The sequence below is a fragment of the Cricetulus griseus genome, chromosome 8, assembly GCF_003668045.3.
Source record: "Cricetulus griseus strain 17A/GY chromosome 8, alternate assembly CriGri-PICRH-1.0, whole genome shotgun sequence".
Taxonomy (NCBI): Eukaryota; Metazoa; Chordata; class Mammalia; order Rodentia; family Cricetidae; genus Cricetulus; species Cricetulus griseus.
This window is the reverse complement of record NC_048601.1, coordinates 14,296,022-14,316,025: the sequence shown is the minus strand read 5'-3', so window position 1 is coordinate 14,316,025 and position 20,004 is coordinate 14,296,022. Positions and strand designations below refer to the sequence as shown.

Below are 20,004 nucleotides of genomic sequence, written 5' to 3'. Positions count from 1 at the left end.
GAAAGATCGGTTCCCCGACTCGGCACTTGGCTCCCTGTGGATGGATAACACCCAGGACCTCCAAGTTCAGGCTCTCTGATAAAACCAGGTGTCCGAGGTTCCTCCTCAGAAGGGACCTGTGAGCGCTGGGCGGTCACCTTCAATGTTTGGGTGCACATGTTCCCAGAAACTGCTTTTTTTCACTCAGTTTGTTTTGTTTTGTTTTTTTAATAAGTTGGCCAATTGGCAGGCAGGTTCTGGTGTATCTTCTGTTGTCCACTTTTTTTAGAGTTCCCTAAGCGTGTGAGGTAGGAATTGGAAAGGTGTTGCGCTAGATCCAGACCTGTAGCGAGTGCTCAATAAAAACAGCTGGTAATTGAAAACCATTTAGTCTTTTTTTGTTTGTTTGTTTGTTTTAAATTTGTTTTAACCACTCACTTAGGTAACCTCTGAGACTGCACTAGGTAAGCTCAGGGGTTGCTAAGCCTTGTTAATTAAGACCTCCGACCTAGTAAGACTCTTCATAATGGCTCTCTACTTGGTAACTAACATTTGCCACTCATAAATGTGGAAGCTGCAGATGTAGGGGATGACTCAGGCTGGTGGGCATTCCTCCGAGACAGTGCCCTCAAGACCTGCTGACTGGCAACTTGCATCTACTAGCTTTGCCATGGTTTGTTTCCTTGCAAGACCCATTTTTTATAACATGGCAATAATGGCCATTTCTTACTCCCTTGCCTCTATGCCCGGCCAGAAGCATAGTTTAGTGGAAGGAATGTGGTGTCCTTTAGCACTGTTGCTCATCCGGAAACCAACAGCCTAGGCTTATTTCTGAGAGAATTTGCATACTCTCTGTGCCAGGTGCTTTACACATGTTTATGTGTAGTATTTATAGCATGCCCATTTTTACAGACATCTTTACCCACTTTATGCATAAAATAATAGAGATGGACTAAGTCCTCTTTGGTGTCTGGGGAAAAGAGGAATCATGTAATTTGTACCAGGGAAGATGTTTTGGTACTGCTTTTGTAAAATGTTAGATAAATTACCAAGCCAGGATAAACTACTACTGAAAAGCAATAAAAGTAGCAGAGATACTCGTGCCCTCCCCCAGGACAAGCATCAGGAGAGGCTAGTTTCCAGAAGGCAGAGTAGTTCTGTGGTGTCTATCCTCAGAGCGGACTGATGAGCCTGAGTATACCTATTGCCTACTAGAACCTTCCAGTATAAGATACCATAAGGATTCATTCTTCTTCCAACCAGGAAAATATTTGAATGAGATGTCTTGTTCTAGGGGATCCTTGGAGGACTGACCCTCTTTCCTCCCAAGGAACTTCAAGTTGACATGCCCCAGAAGACCTCCAATTTTCTGAATGTTGATTGTTCTGTTCTTTTTTCCCTAATGCTGCACTAAGGCTCACTGGAGCCTTAGGAATAGACTTATAATTTGGGTTTGAAACCGAAGGTTTTGGGCACAGCTGGCTCTGTTGAGCACACCTGGCTTTGGTAGGTTAGAGAGACAGCGTTGCATTCTGTGTCACCAAGAGTCCTTGTACCAAGGACCCAGAGACCTTCAGTGCCTTTCCTGACTCTATTTCTAGGGCTGTTGGCCTTGGGCAAGTCCCAGACAGTTTTATTTCTTCATTTATAAACTGTGGACATATATCAAAAAAGGAGGCATTTAAAAAAATCTGGCTATGCATTTGTGTATTAAATAATAAAATGCTTGGTTATGCAAGAATTTCATACATGTTATATGTTTCTATATGTTTGAGACTTTTGATATATATATTAGGAAATGGAAGTCCTGGGCTAGGGCCATACCTCAGTGGTGGGGCACTTGCCTAGTATTCAAGAGGCTCTGGTTACAATCCCTTGCACTACCAAAAAGAAAGAAAATAGAAATTCCCTATGATTTACCTACGCCCCCCCTCACTACAAAATAATGACATTTTGCTATATAAAAATATTCTTTTTCTTCCTTTGAGATAGTGTTTCATGTAGTCTAAGCTGATCTATGCTCCCAATGCTGTACGTTATTTTATCATATTTATAGGTGTTTTGCCTGCATGCATGTTTATGCACATGCATGTAGTATCTGAGGAGGCCATAAGAGGGCACTGGATTCACTAGAACTAGAGTTTTTTTTTTTTTTTTTTTTTTTGGAGACAGGGTTTCTCTGTCTAGCTTTGTAGACCAGTCTGGCCTCAAACTCAACAAAGATTTGCCTGCCTCTGCCTCCTAAGTGCTGGGATTAAAGGCATTCACCACCATCACCAGGCTGCAAATAGTTTTAAACCAACATGTGGGTGCTGCTGGGACTTGAACCAGTGTCTTCTGAAGAGCAACCGGTGCTCTTAACCTGTGAGCCATATCTTTAGCCTCTGGTCTTGAATTTTTATCTTCCTGTCTTTAACTTCAGTATGGAGATGTGAGCCATCACATCCAGTTTTATGAGCAGCTGAATTATATCCCCTCATAGTCTTTTGTTGTTTAGTTTTATGTATGTATGCATTTATTTATATATTTTGAGACAAGGTATTACTATGTTACTCGGGCTGTCCTGGATTCACTATGTAGGCCAGGCTGGCCTTGAACTCCCAGAGATTTGTTTGCCTTTGCCTCTGCTGGGATTAAAGGTGTTTACCACCATACCAGCATTTCTTTATAGTTTTTGTTTGTTTGTTTTTAGACTTTAATCCACTTCAACGTTTCAAAGACAAAAAGTAGGCATTACCACTCTTGGAAGAAGTGTATCGTTTTAAATAAGGACGGCTTTCATGAGAAGCACATATGTTAAGATTGGAAAAGTCTCTGTGTTGTGAACTACTTTCTAGTGACTGTTGATGGGCAGTGGTAGCTCTCCAGCATGCAGTTCCTGATCCATGTCACTTGATTTGCAGTGACTCCATCTCCAGCTAAACATCGGGCCAAGATGGATGACATAGTGGTCGTGGCTCAGGGCTCTCAGGCCTCCAGGAATGTCAGCAATGACCCTGATGTCATCAAGCTGCAAGAGATTCCAACCTTCCAGCCTCTTTTAAAAGGTGAGAGTTATACTTTGTGTGATCTGGACTTGCTGGGGAGGGTGATATATGGCCCTACTACTCTTTCCCCACATATCTGTGTGTCTTACTCTTTTACCTTTTTTAGGTCTCTCTTTAATTGACATCTCAGAGAAGTCTTCCTTGATTGGATCTCTTTCCCTGCTTTTTTTTTTTTTTTTTTCCTGTAGCACTTAACCACCTTTGACCTACTGTAAATAGAAAACATTTTTTGCACTTATCTGTTTGTTGTGTATGTGTGTGCATGTGGAGGTCAAAGGACAGTGTTTGGGAGTGTGTTCTTTCTTGCCATCATGTGGGTACTGGGATTAAGGTCAGGTTATCAGGTTTGGCACCTTCACCCATTGAGCCAGCCCTGTTGGTTTATGGTCTGTATTTTTCTGTTGCAATTTGAGCTCCATGATGACAGAAACTTTCTGTTTCTTTCCACCATTGAATCCCAGCACCTGTGATAGAACCTGATATAACATAAGGATCAAGTAAATTAATGAATAAATTGATGTTACTGAAGGTGGTCCATCTCCATTATATTTCCATGAAAGGATTTTCGTTATTTGTGATCTAGACAGTGGTATGTGTTGACTAGATCAGACTCAGAGAAAAGTTCTATCACCATTAATGTAATGGTAATTAATTCTGGCAACTGTTTTGCATGAGAGAAAAGTATGCTTATGAGAGGAGAGATTACCTACCTGATCAGCATATTTCAAGATGCTTTCTTCAAAGACCATAACTTTATTGTTTTTGTATCTCCATGAAATGGAGCTTATTTTCTTGATCTTGTGTGTGTGTTTGTGTGTTTGTGTGTGTTGCGTGTGTACATGTTTGGAAGCCATAGGTCAACCTCCAGTGTTGTTCTCAGGAGCTATTCACCTTGTTTTTTGAAACAGGGTCTCTCACTGGGACCTGGGGCTTATCAATTAGGGTAGGCCAACTGGCATCAGGGATCTGGCCATCTCCACATACACAGAGCTGGGGCTATGAGTGTCTGCTACCACTTCCCATTTTTTTATGCAGCTTCTGGGGATCAAACTCAGGTTCTCATGCTTGCATGAGGAACACTTCACTGACTGAGCTAAATCTCTATTAGCTGGAAATGATTTTCTGTAAACTGAACGTTGCTTCTGCTGTATGAGTTCCTCTGATTCCTTGCCTCTACTCCTCACAAAAACACCCAAAACAAAACCTAAACAATAATGAACATAACTAAGGCTGTGGTTTACTCAACCTGCATCTTTCTTCATTTTTTGATAACAATACCACAGATGGAGAAATTTATAAAGAAAGGAGGTTAATTTACCTTACACTTCACAATGAAGACCATGGCTCTGGTGTCCTCTTGGCATCTGCTGAGAGCCTCTCTGCTGGGTCATGACATGAAGGAGGAGGATATCACTTCACAAGGCAGAGCAAGCTGCTTGCTAACTTGATCTCTCTTTCTCTTCAAATAGAGCCATTCATGCAGTCATAAGGCTCCACCTTCATGACCACCACATCCTATCCTGGTTCCCTTCCAAAGGTCCCACCTCCAAATCCCCTTAACCTATGATTTGTGGGGAGTAAGTTTCAATATGAACTTGAGAGGTGACAAACACCCAGACAAGAGTAAGCTGGTAGAATAGACTGTACTAAAGCATCTTATATAGTTATTCATATCAAAATGTACCCTGGCTCCACATATATGCACATACCGTTCTTTGTAATTCTTGCGTCATTGAATTTATTTAAGTGATTTGTGCAAGATCAGACATCTGGCAGATAGAGATTGCACTTGAAATGTCTTCACCGATGTCAAGTCCTACACTAGTTACACCATTCCATGCTGTGCCTAACAGAAACACATAGCACATCCAGGTGATCTATATATTGTATTTTCCTAGCAACTCATCCGCTTTACAGATGAGCCCATTTACGCTTCCACTCTCCCCTCTGCTGGCTACCAGACTAGACTTTGATAAACCCTCCACTCTATAAAAGAACATATTATATTCTGGCACTTACCCACTTCTCATTCATTTCCCTTATTTTGAGGAGTAAGGAGATTCTCCAAAGAAGCCAACAGTAATGAAATTTCTACTTTCACATATATGTGTCCAATCTTCAGAAACATAACAGCTGGATATTGATATTCTTCTCTCCACTCTCCTGGATCTGCATGGAGTACTGCCCACAGTCAGTTTTCACATGACTTCTTCCTGTCATCCCCATCCCCTCACTCCCCAAAGTCTTCTAGTCCTTCACCGGTTGGTCTGTGACTTAGTCTTTTCTTTCTCTCATTGGGGAAAAGCTAAAAGCAAACCAGAATTTGAGAAATACTTAATAGTTTTCTGGGATTAGTTGTTTCATTATCTTCAATGATTCATATGAGAATAAACTGACTAGTAGGGAAAATGTCTAGAAGACTTGGCGCTAAGGGAAGCTAACATGAGTTAAGCTCATCCACCTTGCCCGTGAGTGACGAGTATGATATAAGTGAGTGCCATGCAAAGTGATGCACCTGGACTTGGTTACCCTAGTAACGAGGCTGTAATCAGGGTTTTGCCACCGTCTAACTACACTGAGAGTAGGTATAGAGGAGAGGACAGCTGCTGAGGGGCAGTTACTCTGAGTGCTTCTCTGGGTTTGGCTAAGGAAGACAGAGAGCTCACTTGGTGAGAAATGGCAGTGTGTGACTCTGCTCAGACCACAGGCCAAACAAAAGGCAGTGAGTGTTTACAGATGCTTGTGTGTCATCTGTGAACAAGAAATCCTTTGGATTGTGATTGGAAGGGACAGGCAGACAGGAAAATTGAGTAGACTAATGATAAGTGTCCAACTCCCCTCAGTACTTCTCCACGAGAGCTGTTTTGTTTTCTACTTTATAGATTAAAACACTGGGTTTCACCTTCAGTTCCTGACCTTATTAACATCACTGGCTGTGTCAATAGCCTGTCTTCAGATGGCATCGGGACATGCCGGCCATAGAGCAGGACCTGTTCCCATTGTAACAGAACTTGTTATATGAATCACAGCGATCCTAGGGAGGTTGTGTGTGTGTGAGCTTGTTTGGATTTTAGGTGCCAAATTTGTGGCAGCGTTTCATGCTTTGACATTGTTCTGCTTTGTAGTTTAAAGCTCTGGCCCCTGCCTGCTGGGCCGTTGTAGGACTGTCGCCTTTATACTTCCATCTCTTTGTCCCCCCTTGCTTGCTTTCAGGGTGAGGCAATTTCTTAAAGTAGTTAAAAAAAAAAAAAAAAAAAGGCCACCCAGTGAAGGCTATACCCCCCAGGTTTGATTTCAGAAAGCTTTTATTCAAGTTAATGACAGTTTATTCTTTCAAAACAATATATTCAACCATTACAGAGTTCACTATTGTTCCATAATGCCGTCTGAGGTAATCTGGTGCCGGTGGGTGATCTGCAGAGGCAGAGACTGGGCGAGTTTGGGGCTATTTGTATGACTGAGGTAATGTTTGCATTTTAATAAGCAAGCAGATTCTTTGGTTTTTAACTCTTTTGCATAAATATACCAGGGTATAATTTATGCTTTATAATACAAGTATCCGTTCCTCTCATTTTTCAAGTCAAAGAATTTCTAGTTTTTTCATAACAACCTCTGAGTTAGCAATTTATTTTCATATGTAAAACACTAGGAAATGGAAGAAAACTAGAAAGTAGTAATGCGGCTATGACAGAACACAGAACAGATTGTTGATTTCATGTACGTAACTAAGATTCCAATGAGGTAAATAAGCCCTACACATTTCTTACTTAAAATTCAACCACTCATTTTTTTTAATGAAGCTGACTCTATTCTATATCGTTCTATAGAAATGAAACATTCACAAGAGAAACGCAATATTGTTTTTATGTCAAAGTTACAAAAATATCCTATTCACTTTTGGTGGATGAATAGATGCATATACACACATGCAACATTGTTTGTGACTGACCTGCCATTTTTGTTGGTGACCTTGGATATAACATAAGGAGTTGTCTTACAGCCTAAGAAAGGACTGTTCTTGTTACCAGCCAGAAAGGTCCAGCTTATACAACGCAAATGCTTAAGTGACACTAAGCAGCTTTGTTGGGTGTTTTGAGAGTGGGTGTTAAGAACAGAAGGCATGTGAAATGGGCCCTGATTATTAAAGAGCTTGGAGCTGGGTGAGGGGTGCATGCCTGTAGTCCTGACGCCAGGAGGCAGAGGTACAGACAGATAGCTGTGGCAAGCCTGGGCAGAAAATACAAAGAAAAGGAAAACAAAACAAAAGAAACAAAGCCAGCTTTTTGGTCTTTTCTTGGTGGAGCTAAATCACATAGAACAGCAGTGAAGGGTCTCAGACCCTTGCAACCCTGAGAACTAACTCTATGTAGCTGGGGGAAGAATGAGGCCAGGGAAAGGGTAAGAAAGAACAAGAGGAAGTAAGACTTCCTTCCTTCCTTCCTTCCTTCCTTCCTTCCTTCCTTCCTTCCTTCCTTCCTTCTTCCCTCCCTCTCTCCCTCCCTCCCTCCCTTCTTTCTTTCTTTTTTTTTTTTGTTTTTTTTTTTTTTGAGACAGGGTTTTTCTGTGTAACAGTCCTGGCTCTCCTGGAACTCACTGAGATCCATCTACCCCTGCCTCCCAATTGCTGAGATTAAAGACATGCACCACCACCTGGCTATGAGATTTCTTCTGATCAGTTTCTCTACCATGTACTATTTATTCCTCTTCCCAGTCGTTCCTCTGTCATTCAGAATCAGAATTCATCAGACAGCTGTCTCTACCAGCTTCCAGACATCACTGAATTGGAAAATGGTGTACCAAAAGATAAGCTGAGAGAATGGATCTTTTTTTTAACTTTCTTTTTTATTTATTCTTGTGTCTTTCACATCATGCATCCCAATCCCACCAGAGAATTGATATTAATCAGAGCTGCAGTCTTCTCTGAATTAAAGTATTCTGCAAGCACAGATTGATCTTAAATACAATTTCTCTCAAACACCATGTTGGAAAAGTTGGTAGCTTACTCCTGATTACCTTGCAGATTTATGTGTTTATTAGCTGTTGGGTTAAGCTTTTCAACATGAATTATTCACAAAAAAGACCCAGCCTAAATGAGTGAGAGGAAATACCAGGTGAAGAGTTGCTTAGATTGACTGGGAAGGTGAAGCCATCTTCAGAGCAGCATCAGTGTTTTGCTCTTGCTAGCAAGCCCACGTGTGGGCCTGCATTCTTCCTTGTTTCTTTCCATCGCACTGCAGAGAAGATGGCCGGCTTCTATTGCAACACCCTGCACACATTTACTTTGCTCCTGCATTTCTTTTCCTTTACTATCTGGCTTAGTGTAACGCGCTCTTGTCTTGTTCAGATATATACAGAACGGATCTTTCAAAATTACTTTGTTTAGATTCCATTGTCCCTCCTAATTACCATGCTTTGCTCTGTTGTTTAAATCTGTGCTGCCAAACCTTCTTACTAAACGGCCATCATATGCTGTCCCTTTATCCTCCTGCTTTTGCCATTCTTGAAGTTCTTATTATTTTAATGTGTGTATGTGTACAGGGCACACACATGCTACAGCATGTGAGTGGAAGTCAGAGGACAACTTGCGGGAGTCAGTTCTCTCCTCACCATGTGGAATCTGCCCTCCCTTAGTGATGGGTGTGAGCTGTGAGCTGAGATACACACTTTCCTCCCAAGTTGCATTTGGTTATGGTGTTTAGCAATAGAAAGCAAACCGGGACAGCCTAAATGTATGTGTGTGCACCAAGGGACTCATCTCTCCAGGACTATGTACTGTTCCTTTAAATTCAGTATGTCTAGCTTCTGCCTATGTAGCTATATATTTATTCACTTCATTCAATAAACATAGAAAGCCCCACCCACCCCCTGGTGCTGAGGGTAGAGCTCAGGGCCTTGCACAATCTAGGTAAGTAAGCACTCTATTACTGAGCTACACCCCCAGCCAGAATAACACAATTTTTTCCTTAAATTTGTGTGCTTATGAATTTATGTGTATGTGTATTTAGAGGTTACAGAGCCATGTTGGTGTCATTCCTCTGATACTGCCCACTTTTTTTTAGTTATTTTTATTTGTGTGTGTGTGTGTGTGTGTGTGTGTGTGTGTGTGTGTGTGTGTGTGTGTGTGGTGTCATATTGTGATATTGGTGCTGTCAGAGGCCATAAGTGGACATTGGATACACAGGAGCTGGTGTTACAGGAATTTGTTAGCTGCCCAGTGTAGGTGCTGGGAACTGAACTTGGGTTCTCTAGAAGAGCAGCAGACACTGCTAACTGCTCAGCCATCTCTTTAGCCCCTGTCCTCCTTCTTTTGAGACCAAGACTGTCACCATCTTGGAATTCACCAAGTGTCAGCTGGCTGGCTGGTGAGCTCCCAAGATCTGCCTCTCTCCACTTCATTAGTGCTCACCATCACTCTTGGTTGGTTTTCCTTTTTGTTAGTTTTTGTTTTTAGTATGTGTTCTGGGCATGCAATTCATGTCCTCATGCTTGTGAAGCAAGTCCTTTACTGACTGGCCTGTCTCCCCAGTTCCTTGAGACTATTTTTTGTTTTGTTTTGTTTTGTTTTTCTAGACAGTCACACTAAGTAGCTCTGACTGTCCTGGAACTTGCCCTGTAGAACAGGCTGGACTTGAACTCACAGAGAACTTTTCTTTCTTTTTAAATCAGGTGATAATATACATTTCTTGAAGAGAAAGGTTTCTATAAATGTTGCATGTCAAGTTCTCTAAGTGCCAGTGAGGTCAAAGCATAGTTAGTAGTGTTCACGTTGTATATATCTTTTCTGATTTATTTAATGTCATCATTTACTAAAAGAGAAGTACAAAGTACTCAGCTATGGTTTCCAATATGCCTTTTTTTTTTTTTTTTGCCAGATTTTTGCCTTGTGTAATTTGGGAGTCTATTATTAGGATCAGTAATGGTTGCATATTGGCCTTTTTGTCATTATGAAGTTTCTGTGTGTGCTGTTGCCCCATCATGTAGTCTGTTTTGCCCAGCTTTCTTTCTTTTTTTAAGATATATTTATTATGCACACAGTGTTCTGCCTGCACGTATGTCAGCTTGCCAGAAGAGGGCACCATATCTCACTTTAGAAGGTTGTAAGCCACCATGTGGTTGCTGGGAATTGAACTCAGGACCTCTGGAAGAGCAGTCAATGCTCTTAACCTCTAAGCCATCTCTTCAGCCCCCTTGCTCAGCATTCTTTACTTAATTCTTATACTTGTATAGCCTCTTTCCATTCTTTCACTTTTAATCTATTTCTACCTTTATGTTGAAAGTATGTATTTTACAGACAACCATCTCAGTGTTAGATTGCTGCTCTTGTGTTGGGTCAGACAGACTGCTTTTTAATCATGTAAGATGTGACCTGACTATTGAACTTTAAATCTACCATTTAGTTTAGTTTTCATTTGTGCCTGGTGCTTTTGTTCCTTCATATGTTTTCTCTGACCTTCTTAGATCAATCAAATATTTTAGCTTTTTCCTATTTTTGCTTGTTTATTTTTTAACAGCGTCTTGTTCTGTAGTTCAAGTTGGCCTTACTTGAGACAGCTCTCTTGCCTCTGGCATCAACCACCATGCCAAGCTGATTTCATTTTCTTTTTAGTCTAAAAATTCTAGTGTATCTTGCAGTGCAGGTCAGCTGAAAAATGTCATTTTTATCCAGGTTTTTATAAAATCCTTTAAAAATGAGTACAAAAACTCCTCACTACATTTGAACACATCCAGCAAGACTGTGACTCTCATCTTCCAACCCACACTTTTTTTTTTTTAACCACTTATGAAATCTGCTGATGTATTTACTTTTCTTACTTTTGTTTCTTTGTTCTCTTTTTGAGATAGAGTCTCATGTAGTCCAGGCTGGCCTCTAACTTACCATAAAACCAGTGCCGGCCTTGGATTCATGGTCCTTCTGTCTCCACCTCCCAAGTGCCTAGGCTTAGTGTGGGGGTGTGTGCCACCACACCCAGCTTGGGGTTTTTCATTGGAATTAGCTATGCTGTCATGGTTGCACAATGTCTTTCCTATGCATTATCCCAGCTTGCATTCTACTATAAGGAAGAGCTTTCTGCTCCCATTTATTTATTTTTTTCATTTATTTAAATAAGTGTAGAACAGTGGACTCCTACTTTTGTTTCTGTGGTTTTGGTGGTTTTTTTTTTTTTCAAATAAAGTCATTATTTTCACTCTTCAGGTGTTCCAAGTGTGTTCGGCTGTACACTTTTAGTCTAACATTTCCTGTCCCTTTGATGAATTCCTGCTTTTCCTTGAACATATCCTTAGTTTCTAGAACAGTATTGTGCTGCCCTGCCCCTAACCCTAAATGAGAGAGAGAGAGAGAGAGAGAGAGAGAGACAGACAGACAGACAGACAGATAGATAGATAGATAGATAGATGGGGGAGAGTGGGGGGGCGGGGAGGAGAGAAGGGTCTTGTCATGGAAGCTGTAGTTCAGTCACACAGTTTACCCTTTAGTCTAGTCATCTTGTTGTTCATTGCCAGGAGTCATTGGGCTGGCTCGAGGCCTCTGGCTTCTGCTACACTCTCACTGGGACTCCTCTTGGATATCCTGTTGTTGTCTTGTGTCATGTAGATCCTACTGTTTTGGATCTGTAGGTTTGTCCCCTTCACCTACTCTAACAGTTCATAGATGAGGTAGATATTAGGGTGTGACAACTCATAGCCCTGGTTCCAAAGTATTTTTAAGTCAGATTCTGTTTGCTTATCATACTATCTTTGTTGTGAAAACCTGAGTGCATTTATATTTACTTTTTCTCATTCATTTTTTTCTGGATTGTGTTTTTTATTGGTCAAATATCCTCTTGACTATAAGTCCTCTTCCTTAGCTTCTTAGCATGACTAGACATTTTTTAAATTACCATTTATTTATTTATTCTTCTCTTACATCCCACCCACAGTTTCCCGTCCCTCCTCTCCTCCCAGCACCCCCACCCCAGGTCTGCTGCTTCTCCTCCATTGCCTTTCAGAAAAGAACAGACCTCTCAGGTGTATTAACCAAACATGACATAACAAGCTACAATAAGACTAGACTCAAGCCCTTATGTCAAGGCTGCATGATGCATGAGGCTACTCAGGGAAGAAGGGGGGGTCCCAAAAGCAGACAAAAGAGTCCGAGATAGTCCCTGCTCCCACTTTTAGGAGTCCCACAAGAACAAGCTACACAACCATAACATATGTGGTCAGAGCCATACAGACTACTTGATTGTCACTTTACTGTCTATGAGCCCCTATGAGCCCTGATTAGTTGATTCTGTGGGCTGGGTTCTTGTGGTGTCCTTGACCCCTCTGGCTCGTACAATCCTTCATCCTCCTCTGAGGGATTCCCCAAGCTCCGCCCAATGTTTGGCTGTGGGTCTCTGCATCTGTTCCCATCAGTTGCTGGATGAAGCCTCTCTGATGACAATTGTATTAGGTTGTGGCCTACAAGTATAGCAGAATACCATTAAGAATAATTTAATTGACCCTCCCAATTGTATTTGGTTCTATTCTAGGTCTCCCTGGGATATCTAGCCTTTAGTTCTTGACTCTCTAGGCAGTGTTAGGTGTGGGCTCCTCCCATGGCATGGGTCTTAAGTTGGACCAGTCATTGGTTGGCCATTCTCACAAGTTCTGTGCCACCTTTTCCCCAGCACATCTTATAGGCAGGCAAATTGTAGGTCGAAGGTTTTGTGGCTGGGTTGGTGTCCCAATCCCTCCACTGGAGGCCTTGCCTAGTTACAGAAGATTGCCACTTCAGGCTCAATATCCCCATTATTAGGAGTCTTTGCTAGGGTCTCCTTATAGATTCCAGGAAGTTTCCATTGCACTAGTTTTATACTTCACACTCAAAATGCCGCCCAGTTCCAGTTGTCTCTCCCAGAACTCTCTACCTCCACTCCCCCCATTTGATTTCTCCTGTTCCCATCCCCACCCACTTCCAGTCCTCCTGCAAAATCTATTCTTTTTCCCCTTTCCAGGGAGACTCATGCCCTCCCACCTTGAGCCATCCTTGCTACTTAGCTTTTCTGGGTCTGTGGAGTGTAAGGTGGTTATCCTTTACTTAACAGCTAGTGTCCACTTATAAGTGAGCACATACCACGTTTGTCTTTCTGGGTCTGGGTTACCTCACTTAGGATGATCTTTTCTAGTTCCATCAATTTGCCTGCAAACTTTATGATGCCATGGTTTAAAAACAGTTGAGTAGTTCTCCATTGTGTACCACATTTTCTTTATCCATTCTTCAGTTGAGGAACATCTAGGTTGTTTCCAGTTTCTGGATATTATGACTAAACTGCTGTGAGCATAGCTGAGCAAGTGCCCTTGTAGTAGGATGGAGCATCCTTTGGGTATATGCCCTTGTAGTAGGATGGAGCATCCTTTGGGTGTATGCCCAGGAGTGGTATAGCTGGGTCTTGAGGTAGATCAATTCCCAATTTTCTGAGAAATGGCCATATTGATTCCCAAAGTGGCTGCACCAGTTTGCACTCCCACCACCAATGGAGGAGTGTTCCCCCTTCTCCACATCAAGAGCAGCATGAGCTGTCACTTGTGTTTTTTATCGTAGCCATTCTGACAGGTGTAAGGTAGAATCTCAGAGTTGTTTTGATTTGCATTTCCCTGATGGCTAAGGATGTTGAACATTTAAGTGTTTCTTGGCCATTAGAGATTCCTCTGTGTCCCATTTTTAAATTGTATTATTTGGTTTATTGATGTCTAGTTTCTTGAGTTTTTTATGTATCTTGTAGATGAGCTCTCTGTCTTACGTGGAGTTGGTGAAACATTTTTCCCATCTGTAGGCTTCTGTTTTGTCCTATTGATGGTGTCCTTTGCCTTACAGAAGCTTTTCTGTTTCATAAAGTCCCATTAATTGTCCATCTTAGTGCCCGAGCTATTTATTGGTATTCTGTTCAGGAAGTTGCCAGTTTTTCAAGGCTATTCCCCAGTTTCTCTTCTGTCAGGTTCATTGTATCTGATTTTATGTTGAGGTCTTTGATCCACTTGGACTTGAGTTTTGGATCTGTTTGCATTTTTCTACATGCTGACATCTGGTTAGACCAGCATTATTTATTGAAGATGCTTTCTTTTTCCATTGTATATTTCTGGCTTCTTTATAAAAAAATCAGGTGTCCATAGGAGTGTGGATTTATCTTTGGTTCTTTGATTTGATTCCATTGATAAACCTGTCTGCTTTTATGCCAATACCAAGTGGTTTTTATTCTTGTCACTCTGTAATACAGTTTGAAATTAGGGATGGTGATACCTTTGGAAGTTCTTTTTATTGTACAGGATTGTTTTAGCTATCCTGGATTTTTTTTTCCTTATGAAGTTAAGTATTATTCTTCCAAGGTCTTTAAAGAATTGTGTTGGGATTTTGATGGGAATTTCATTGAATCTGTAGATTGTTTTTGGTAAGATGGTCATTTTTACTATGTTAATCCTACCTATCCATGAGCATGGGAGATCGTTCCATTGTCTGATATATCTTTAATTTCTTTCTTCACAGACTTGAAGCTATTGTCATACAGGTCTTTCACTTCCTTGGTTAGGTTTACTTGAAATGTTTTATTATTTGTGGCTATTGTGAAGGGTATTGCTTCCCTGATTTCTTTCTCAGGCCTTTTGTTCTTTGTATATAGGAGAGCTACTGATTTTTTTTGAGTTAATCTTGTATCCGGCTACTTCACTGAAGGTGTTTATCAGCTGTGGGAGTTCTCTGGTAGAATTTTGGGGTCACTTAGGTGTACTATCATATCTTCTGCAAATAGCAATACTGTGACTTCTTCCTTTCTAATTTGTATCCCCTTGGTCTCCTTTAGTTGTCTTACTGCTCTAGCTAGAACTTCAAGTGTTACATTGAATAGATATGGAGAGAGTGGGCAGCCTTGTCTTTTTCCTGCTTTTAGTGGAATTTCTCTCCATTTAATATGATGTTGGTTATAGGCTTGCTATAAGTAGCCTTTGTTATATTCAGGTATGTTCCTTGTATCCCTGATCTCTCCAAGATTTTCATGAAGGGGCATTAGGTTTGTCGACTAGAAGTTTCTTATGGGTTAAATATTATACATTTTATGGTTTTAGTTGCTGTGTTCCTTTGCAGGATGCTAGACTTTGCTCTGTCATATATGTTGCAGGTTACTTATTTTTGAACTTACTTTTGTTTTTCCTTTTGAGACAGTCTCTCCATATAACCCTGGCTGTTCTGGAACTCACTGTGTAGACCAGTCTGGCCTTGCTTCTGTCTCCCAAATCCTGGGATTAAAGGTGTGCACTATGCATAGTTTTGTTGTAGGTTCCTTATAACCAGTGAGACTCTTTCTAGGCTTTTCTGTTCCCCAGTTCTGTTCTCCAGAGCAGTCTTTTTAATTTTTGTTTTTGAGATCAGTGTCTCATGTAGCCCAGGCAGGCCTCCAACTTGCTATGTAGACAAGGATGACCTTGAACTCTTGATCCTCCTGTCTCTACCTTTCAGGTGCTGGGATTACAGGTATGGGCCACTGCAACTCATGCAGAGAAGTCCTCAGGGTGTCCTATTCTTGCTACCCTGGTGATAGACTCTGAGCGCTCCCTGTGAGAACTCGGCCGGCGGCCCCAGGTTCTGTGAACTTCTCTACTGTGACTAGTGTAAGATTCAGAAATTGTTTGGTTTACCACTTCCCTGTGGCTGTTTCTGCAGCTTCATGGAATTTTATTTACTCTGTGCATTTATGTATTAGTATTAGTATTAGTTGGAGATTCATGGGCAGCCTGGTCCTAGTACAGAGTTCAAGGGTCTTGTCACTGAGGTCTTGCCTCTCCCATGTTCCGCTGTGTCAGCTTGAGTCACTAGTGTGTCCAAGACTGTTCCCTTTTCCAGCTCGGTAAAGAAGCTGGGCTTTTCTCAGAGATCCCCTTTGCTATGGACTGAATGCCTTTTACAGTTTCCAAATGAAGGTTGCTGTGGAATCTGTGTGATGGTATAGGAGCTGGGCCCTTGGGCCTCTATGTTATTTAATTATGAGTGGCACCCTTAGGGGTGATAGTCACGCCCTTACAAGAGAAGATGAGAAGAAGAGTATGCTTGTCTTTGCCAGGCGATGAGACAATAATCAGACTACCATCTGCAAACTAGAACCAAGTCTCCGGGCTCTCAGGCCATGGATGTTCCAGGCTTCAGAACTAAGAGAAAGAAAGATTTGTTGTTTAAGCCACCCATCCATGTTGTTCTGGTTACAGCTGGCACGACTGAGTCACCTCCCTGGTCTACATCCTGGAAACTGCCTTTAGGCAGTGAGTTAGGAAAACAGTGGGCTTTGTTTTCCTTCTCTCAGGGACCAAAGTCTGGCTCTGCCAGTTGTATTGTATCTGAAGAGTAGCTCATGTATTTTATCTGGTTTCTATTTGTTTATGATAGGAGTTAATTCATTGTAGAAATTTCTACAACAGTAGAAATAAACCATTTAATTCACGTTTTTCTAATTTTTTTACCTTGTCTTTCATTTTCAAGCCTTCTGCCTATGGCTTTTCAATCATTTTCAAGCCTTCTACCTATAGCTTTTCAGTCATTTTCAAGCCTTCTGCCTATAGCTTTTCAATCGTTTTCAAGCCTTCTGCCTATAGCTTTTCAATCCTTTTCAAGCCTTACGCCTATAGGTTTTCAATAATTTTCAAGCCTTCTGCCTATAGCTTTTCAATCATCATTTTGACCCACTGCCATGTGTCTGAGAGTGTTTGAACAGTACAAATGCAAATGATATAACATGGTCACTAACCTTTAGGAGCATGGGTAGTTTGTGAGCAATTTAGACAGCTGAACAGCTCACAGTAATATAGTATGAGTAACACTGCCAATATACTCAAAAGGATAGGCATTCATGGAGGAGGATTATTAATTGAGCCTGCAGATTTGCAGTAGGCTTCAGGGAGAAACATTTGAGCTGGACTCCAAGGGATGAGTGAGAAGTTGCCAAATAAAGACAGAATAAGGAGGACATTCTTAGTCTTAAAATCTTTGATACAGGTAAAAAGAAGCTGTATATAGCCAAAAAAAAAACTGTCTGCTGAAATTATATTTGGGATATACTGTAATCTCGACAGTCATAGGTAAGGAGGTAAAATTCTGACTTCAGCTTAGGCCTTTTTTCTATCCCCAACTTTGGGGTAAGTTCTTTCCGGATCGCCTAGACATGATAGAAAAACACTTTAGTATCGAGCCATCCCTCCACTTCAACAGTCAGCTCTGGTTTTAATTTCTATTACTCTTATGGTTAGCTCAGCTTGGTTATGGTGGATCACTCCTGTATATTCTAACACTTAGAGGCAGAGGCAAGAGGACAGCTCTAAGTTGGAGGCCAGCCTGGGCTGCATAGCAAGTTGCAGGTCTACTTGGACTCCATAGTGAAACACTCTCTCAAACAAGTAAGAGTTAACACATAATTGTAGGCATATATGCTGATTATTCATTCTTTTTTATTTACATTGGTAATTTGTGTTATATTCTAAATTTAAACAAGAGTAAGTACCTGGAGAGAAATCACTGTAAACAATATAATTTCCTGTCTGTGCTAATTAAAATACTGCTGAAGTGTGACAATAAGAGTGTATTTATTTTCTCTGAAGCACTAGTTTGTCAGTGATTTGTGACAGCCTGAATAAATAAGGGTGGACAGTGGAAACTTCTGTCAGTCATTTTAAGTTTCTCTACTTTTCAGAAACCCTCATATAAGCTATTTTTAAACATACTAACATCTAGGGGTGAAATGTTAATTTAGGGAAGGTGAGACTTTAAAACTATTTCCAGAATTGAAAAAAAATTCTGTTCCTTCCACTTCCAGATTTTAAGTGATGATTGGATAGCTTATTTTGATAACAATCTTACAGCATTCAGAGTTGATTATAGATAAGTTTCTTAACTCCTAGATAGATAGGAAGTCACATCCTAGATTTAGAACTGTGATAAATATTTATTTACATATTTATTCATTCATCTAAACAAATTTATTCATTCTTTCTGTTCACCAGATATTTTTAGCCTAGAGATACAAAACCAGAAACCATGAAGCATCCCTGGTCTGTTTGGGGGAGCTGTCATGGTAGCACACAGTAAGGGCTCACAGTGTTAGCCTGTAGGTACCTAAAGGAAGGAACAGTATGGAAGAGTGTCTGTCCTGATCTTGCTAGTGTGGAGAAGGCATCTCTTATTCTAAATGTTCTGGAGAATCAGTGCTTCAGGTTTTGGAGTTTTTCATGTTTGGGAATATTCTCATAGGCTTGAAATGCTTTGAATTCTGCAACTTGTGAGCACCAACACTACTTTCAAAAAGTCGCATATTTTGGGGCATTTCCAGTTTTTGGATTAAGGATGCTTAACCTATTATCCTGCCCCCAGCAGGATTTCTTTGTGTAGGCCTGGCTGTCCTGGAACTTGGTCTGTAGACCAGGCAGGCCTCAAACTCAGATCTGCCTCCTTTGCCTCCCAAGTGCTGGGACTAAAGGTGTGTGCAGCCACTGCCTGGTGCAACCTGCAATTACTTCCAAAATATTACTGTGCATAAGAAGCTCCCAGATGTAGCTGGGTGGTGGTGGTGCACACCTTTAATTCCAGTACTCAGGAGGCAGAGGCAGGTGGACTCTAAGTTTGAGGCTGCTTGGTCTACAGATGACAGCCAGAGTTACACTGAGAAACCCTGTTTCGAAACCCCCTCCCCCAGAAAGAAGCTACCAGGTGAAACTTAAAAATGCAGATGGTCATACCCTGGCTTTAGATTCCCTTTCAGTAATTGAGATATAAGGCATCTGTTTATTATACTAGCATTTACCGTGACCTTGAATAGGTGTATGGGCCATACTTCGGAAAAACTAATGTTCGAAGATGGTAAACTTGAATTCTACTTATTGTCACAAAACGGTTAGATTATTCAGCAGATGATTTCAGTGGAGTTTTTCCTTTGTGGTTCTGGGGATTGAAGCCAGGGCCTCAGGCATCCTAGCAAGTGCTGTACCATGGAGCTTCATTCTTCAGCCCCTAGACTTTTTAAGAAAAGAGATGTGATTTTTGGAAACTTGTTACTGGACTTTGGGCCCTGGGAATCAGTCTGAAGTCTTGAGGTTTGGAGGCGGACACCTTAACCCTCTGAGCCATGCAGCCAATCCACCAGTTCTGTTTTTGACAGCACTTTTGCCACTAGATGTCACTAGACTAAAGCAGTTGGCCACAGAAGTGTCTGCACCCTGTGCCCAGTGTTTCCAAAGGCTCTTGTTAAGAAGGGAGGCTCCAAAGCATCTGGGTTTCTTTGAGAACCAGGTCACAGCTCATTTCAAGTGCACGTTAGTTGGAAAAATATACATGTTCTGTGACATACTAGCAATCTGTACTAGCTTCTTTTAGTGGTCATCAAGACAGAAAAGGGAAAAAAAATTGACCACAGGAAACTTTGTAGTAACTAACCTGCACTATGTGTGTAGAAAGTCCCTTTGAGGCTATTGTTGTGCTCAAAGAAATAATAGAGTTCACAGGAGACAGTTCAAATGTCTATCTGCTGGTGAGTGATCACTGAAGTAGCTTGTGTCCAGGACTAGACTAGAATAGAACAGAATACTATTCAGCACAAAAAGAAAATAATGGATGAACTGCAAAAACATGACACATTGATGAGAGAGCGAACCCAAATCCTAAGAGATCCCCTCAGCAGGGAAGAAGGAAAAATAGATGGGAAGAAAGTGTCTGAATAGAAATCAAGAGGTAACAAGGCTTCAGTGAAATGATCTTAAGTTTGCAGGTTATCTTCATCCTGCCCTGCAGTCTAGGCAGCTTTGGGCCTGAATTTCTGAATATTGGTTATAGATGGAGTCATGTCATGTATTTTGTTTATTGTTAATTGTTTTGATAGTTCCATACATGTATATAATGCATTCTGTTTACTCACTTTCTGTACCCTTTCTTATCTTCTCTCATTCCCATAAACTCTTCAATACCCTGTCTCATTTCATAGTTGACTTCTGG

General features: G+C 41.1%; 1 protein-coding gene across 2 annotated transcripts in view; it reads left to right on the top strand.

Moving 5' to 3' along the window:
• Borcs5 (BLOC-1 related complex subunit 5) overlaps positions 1-20,004 on the top strand; it is a 78,870-nt gene that overhangs the window by 441 nt on the left and 58,425 nt on the right. The window contains exons 1-2 of one of the 2 annotated variants that reach the window (XM_035448703.1): positions 278-351; positions 2,883-3,026. In XM_035448703.1, the coding sequence (XP_035304594.1) occupies positions 2,915-3,026 (112 nt within the window). In that variant the 5' untranslated portion in view covers positions 278-351; positions 2,883-2,914. Of the gene's footprint in view, positions 1-277; positions 352-2,882; positions 3,027-20,004 lie in introns of those variants that run through there. The other variant, XM_027429874.2, reaches the window with a different exon arrangement.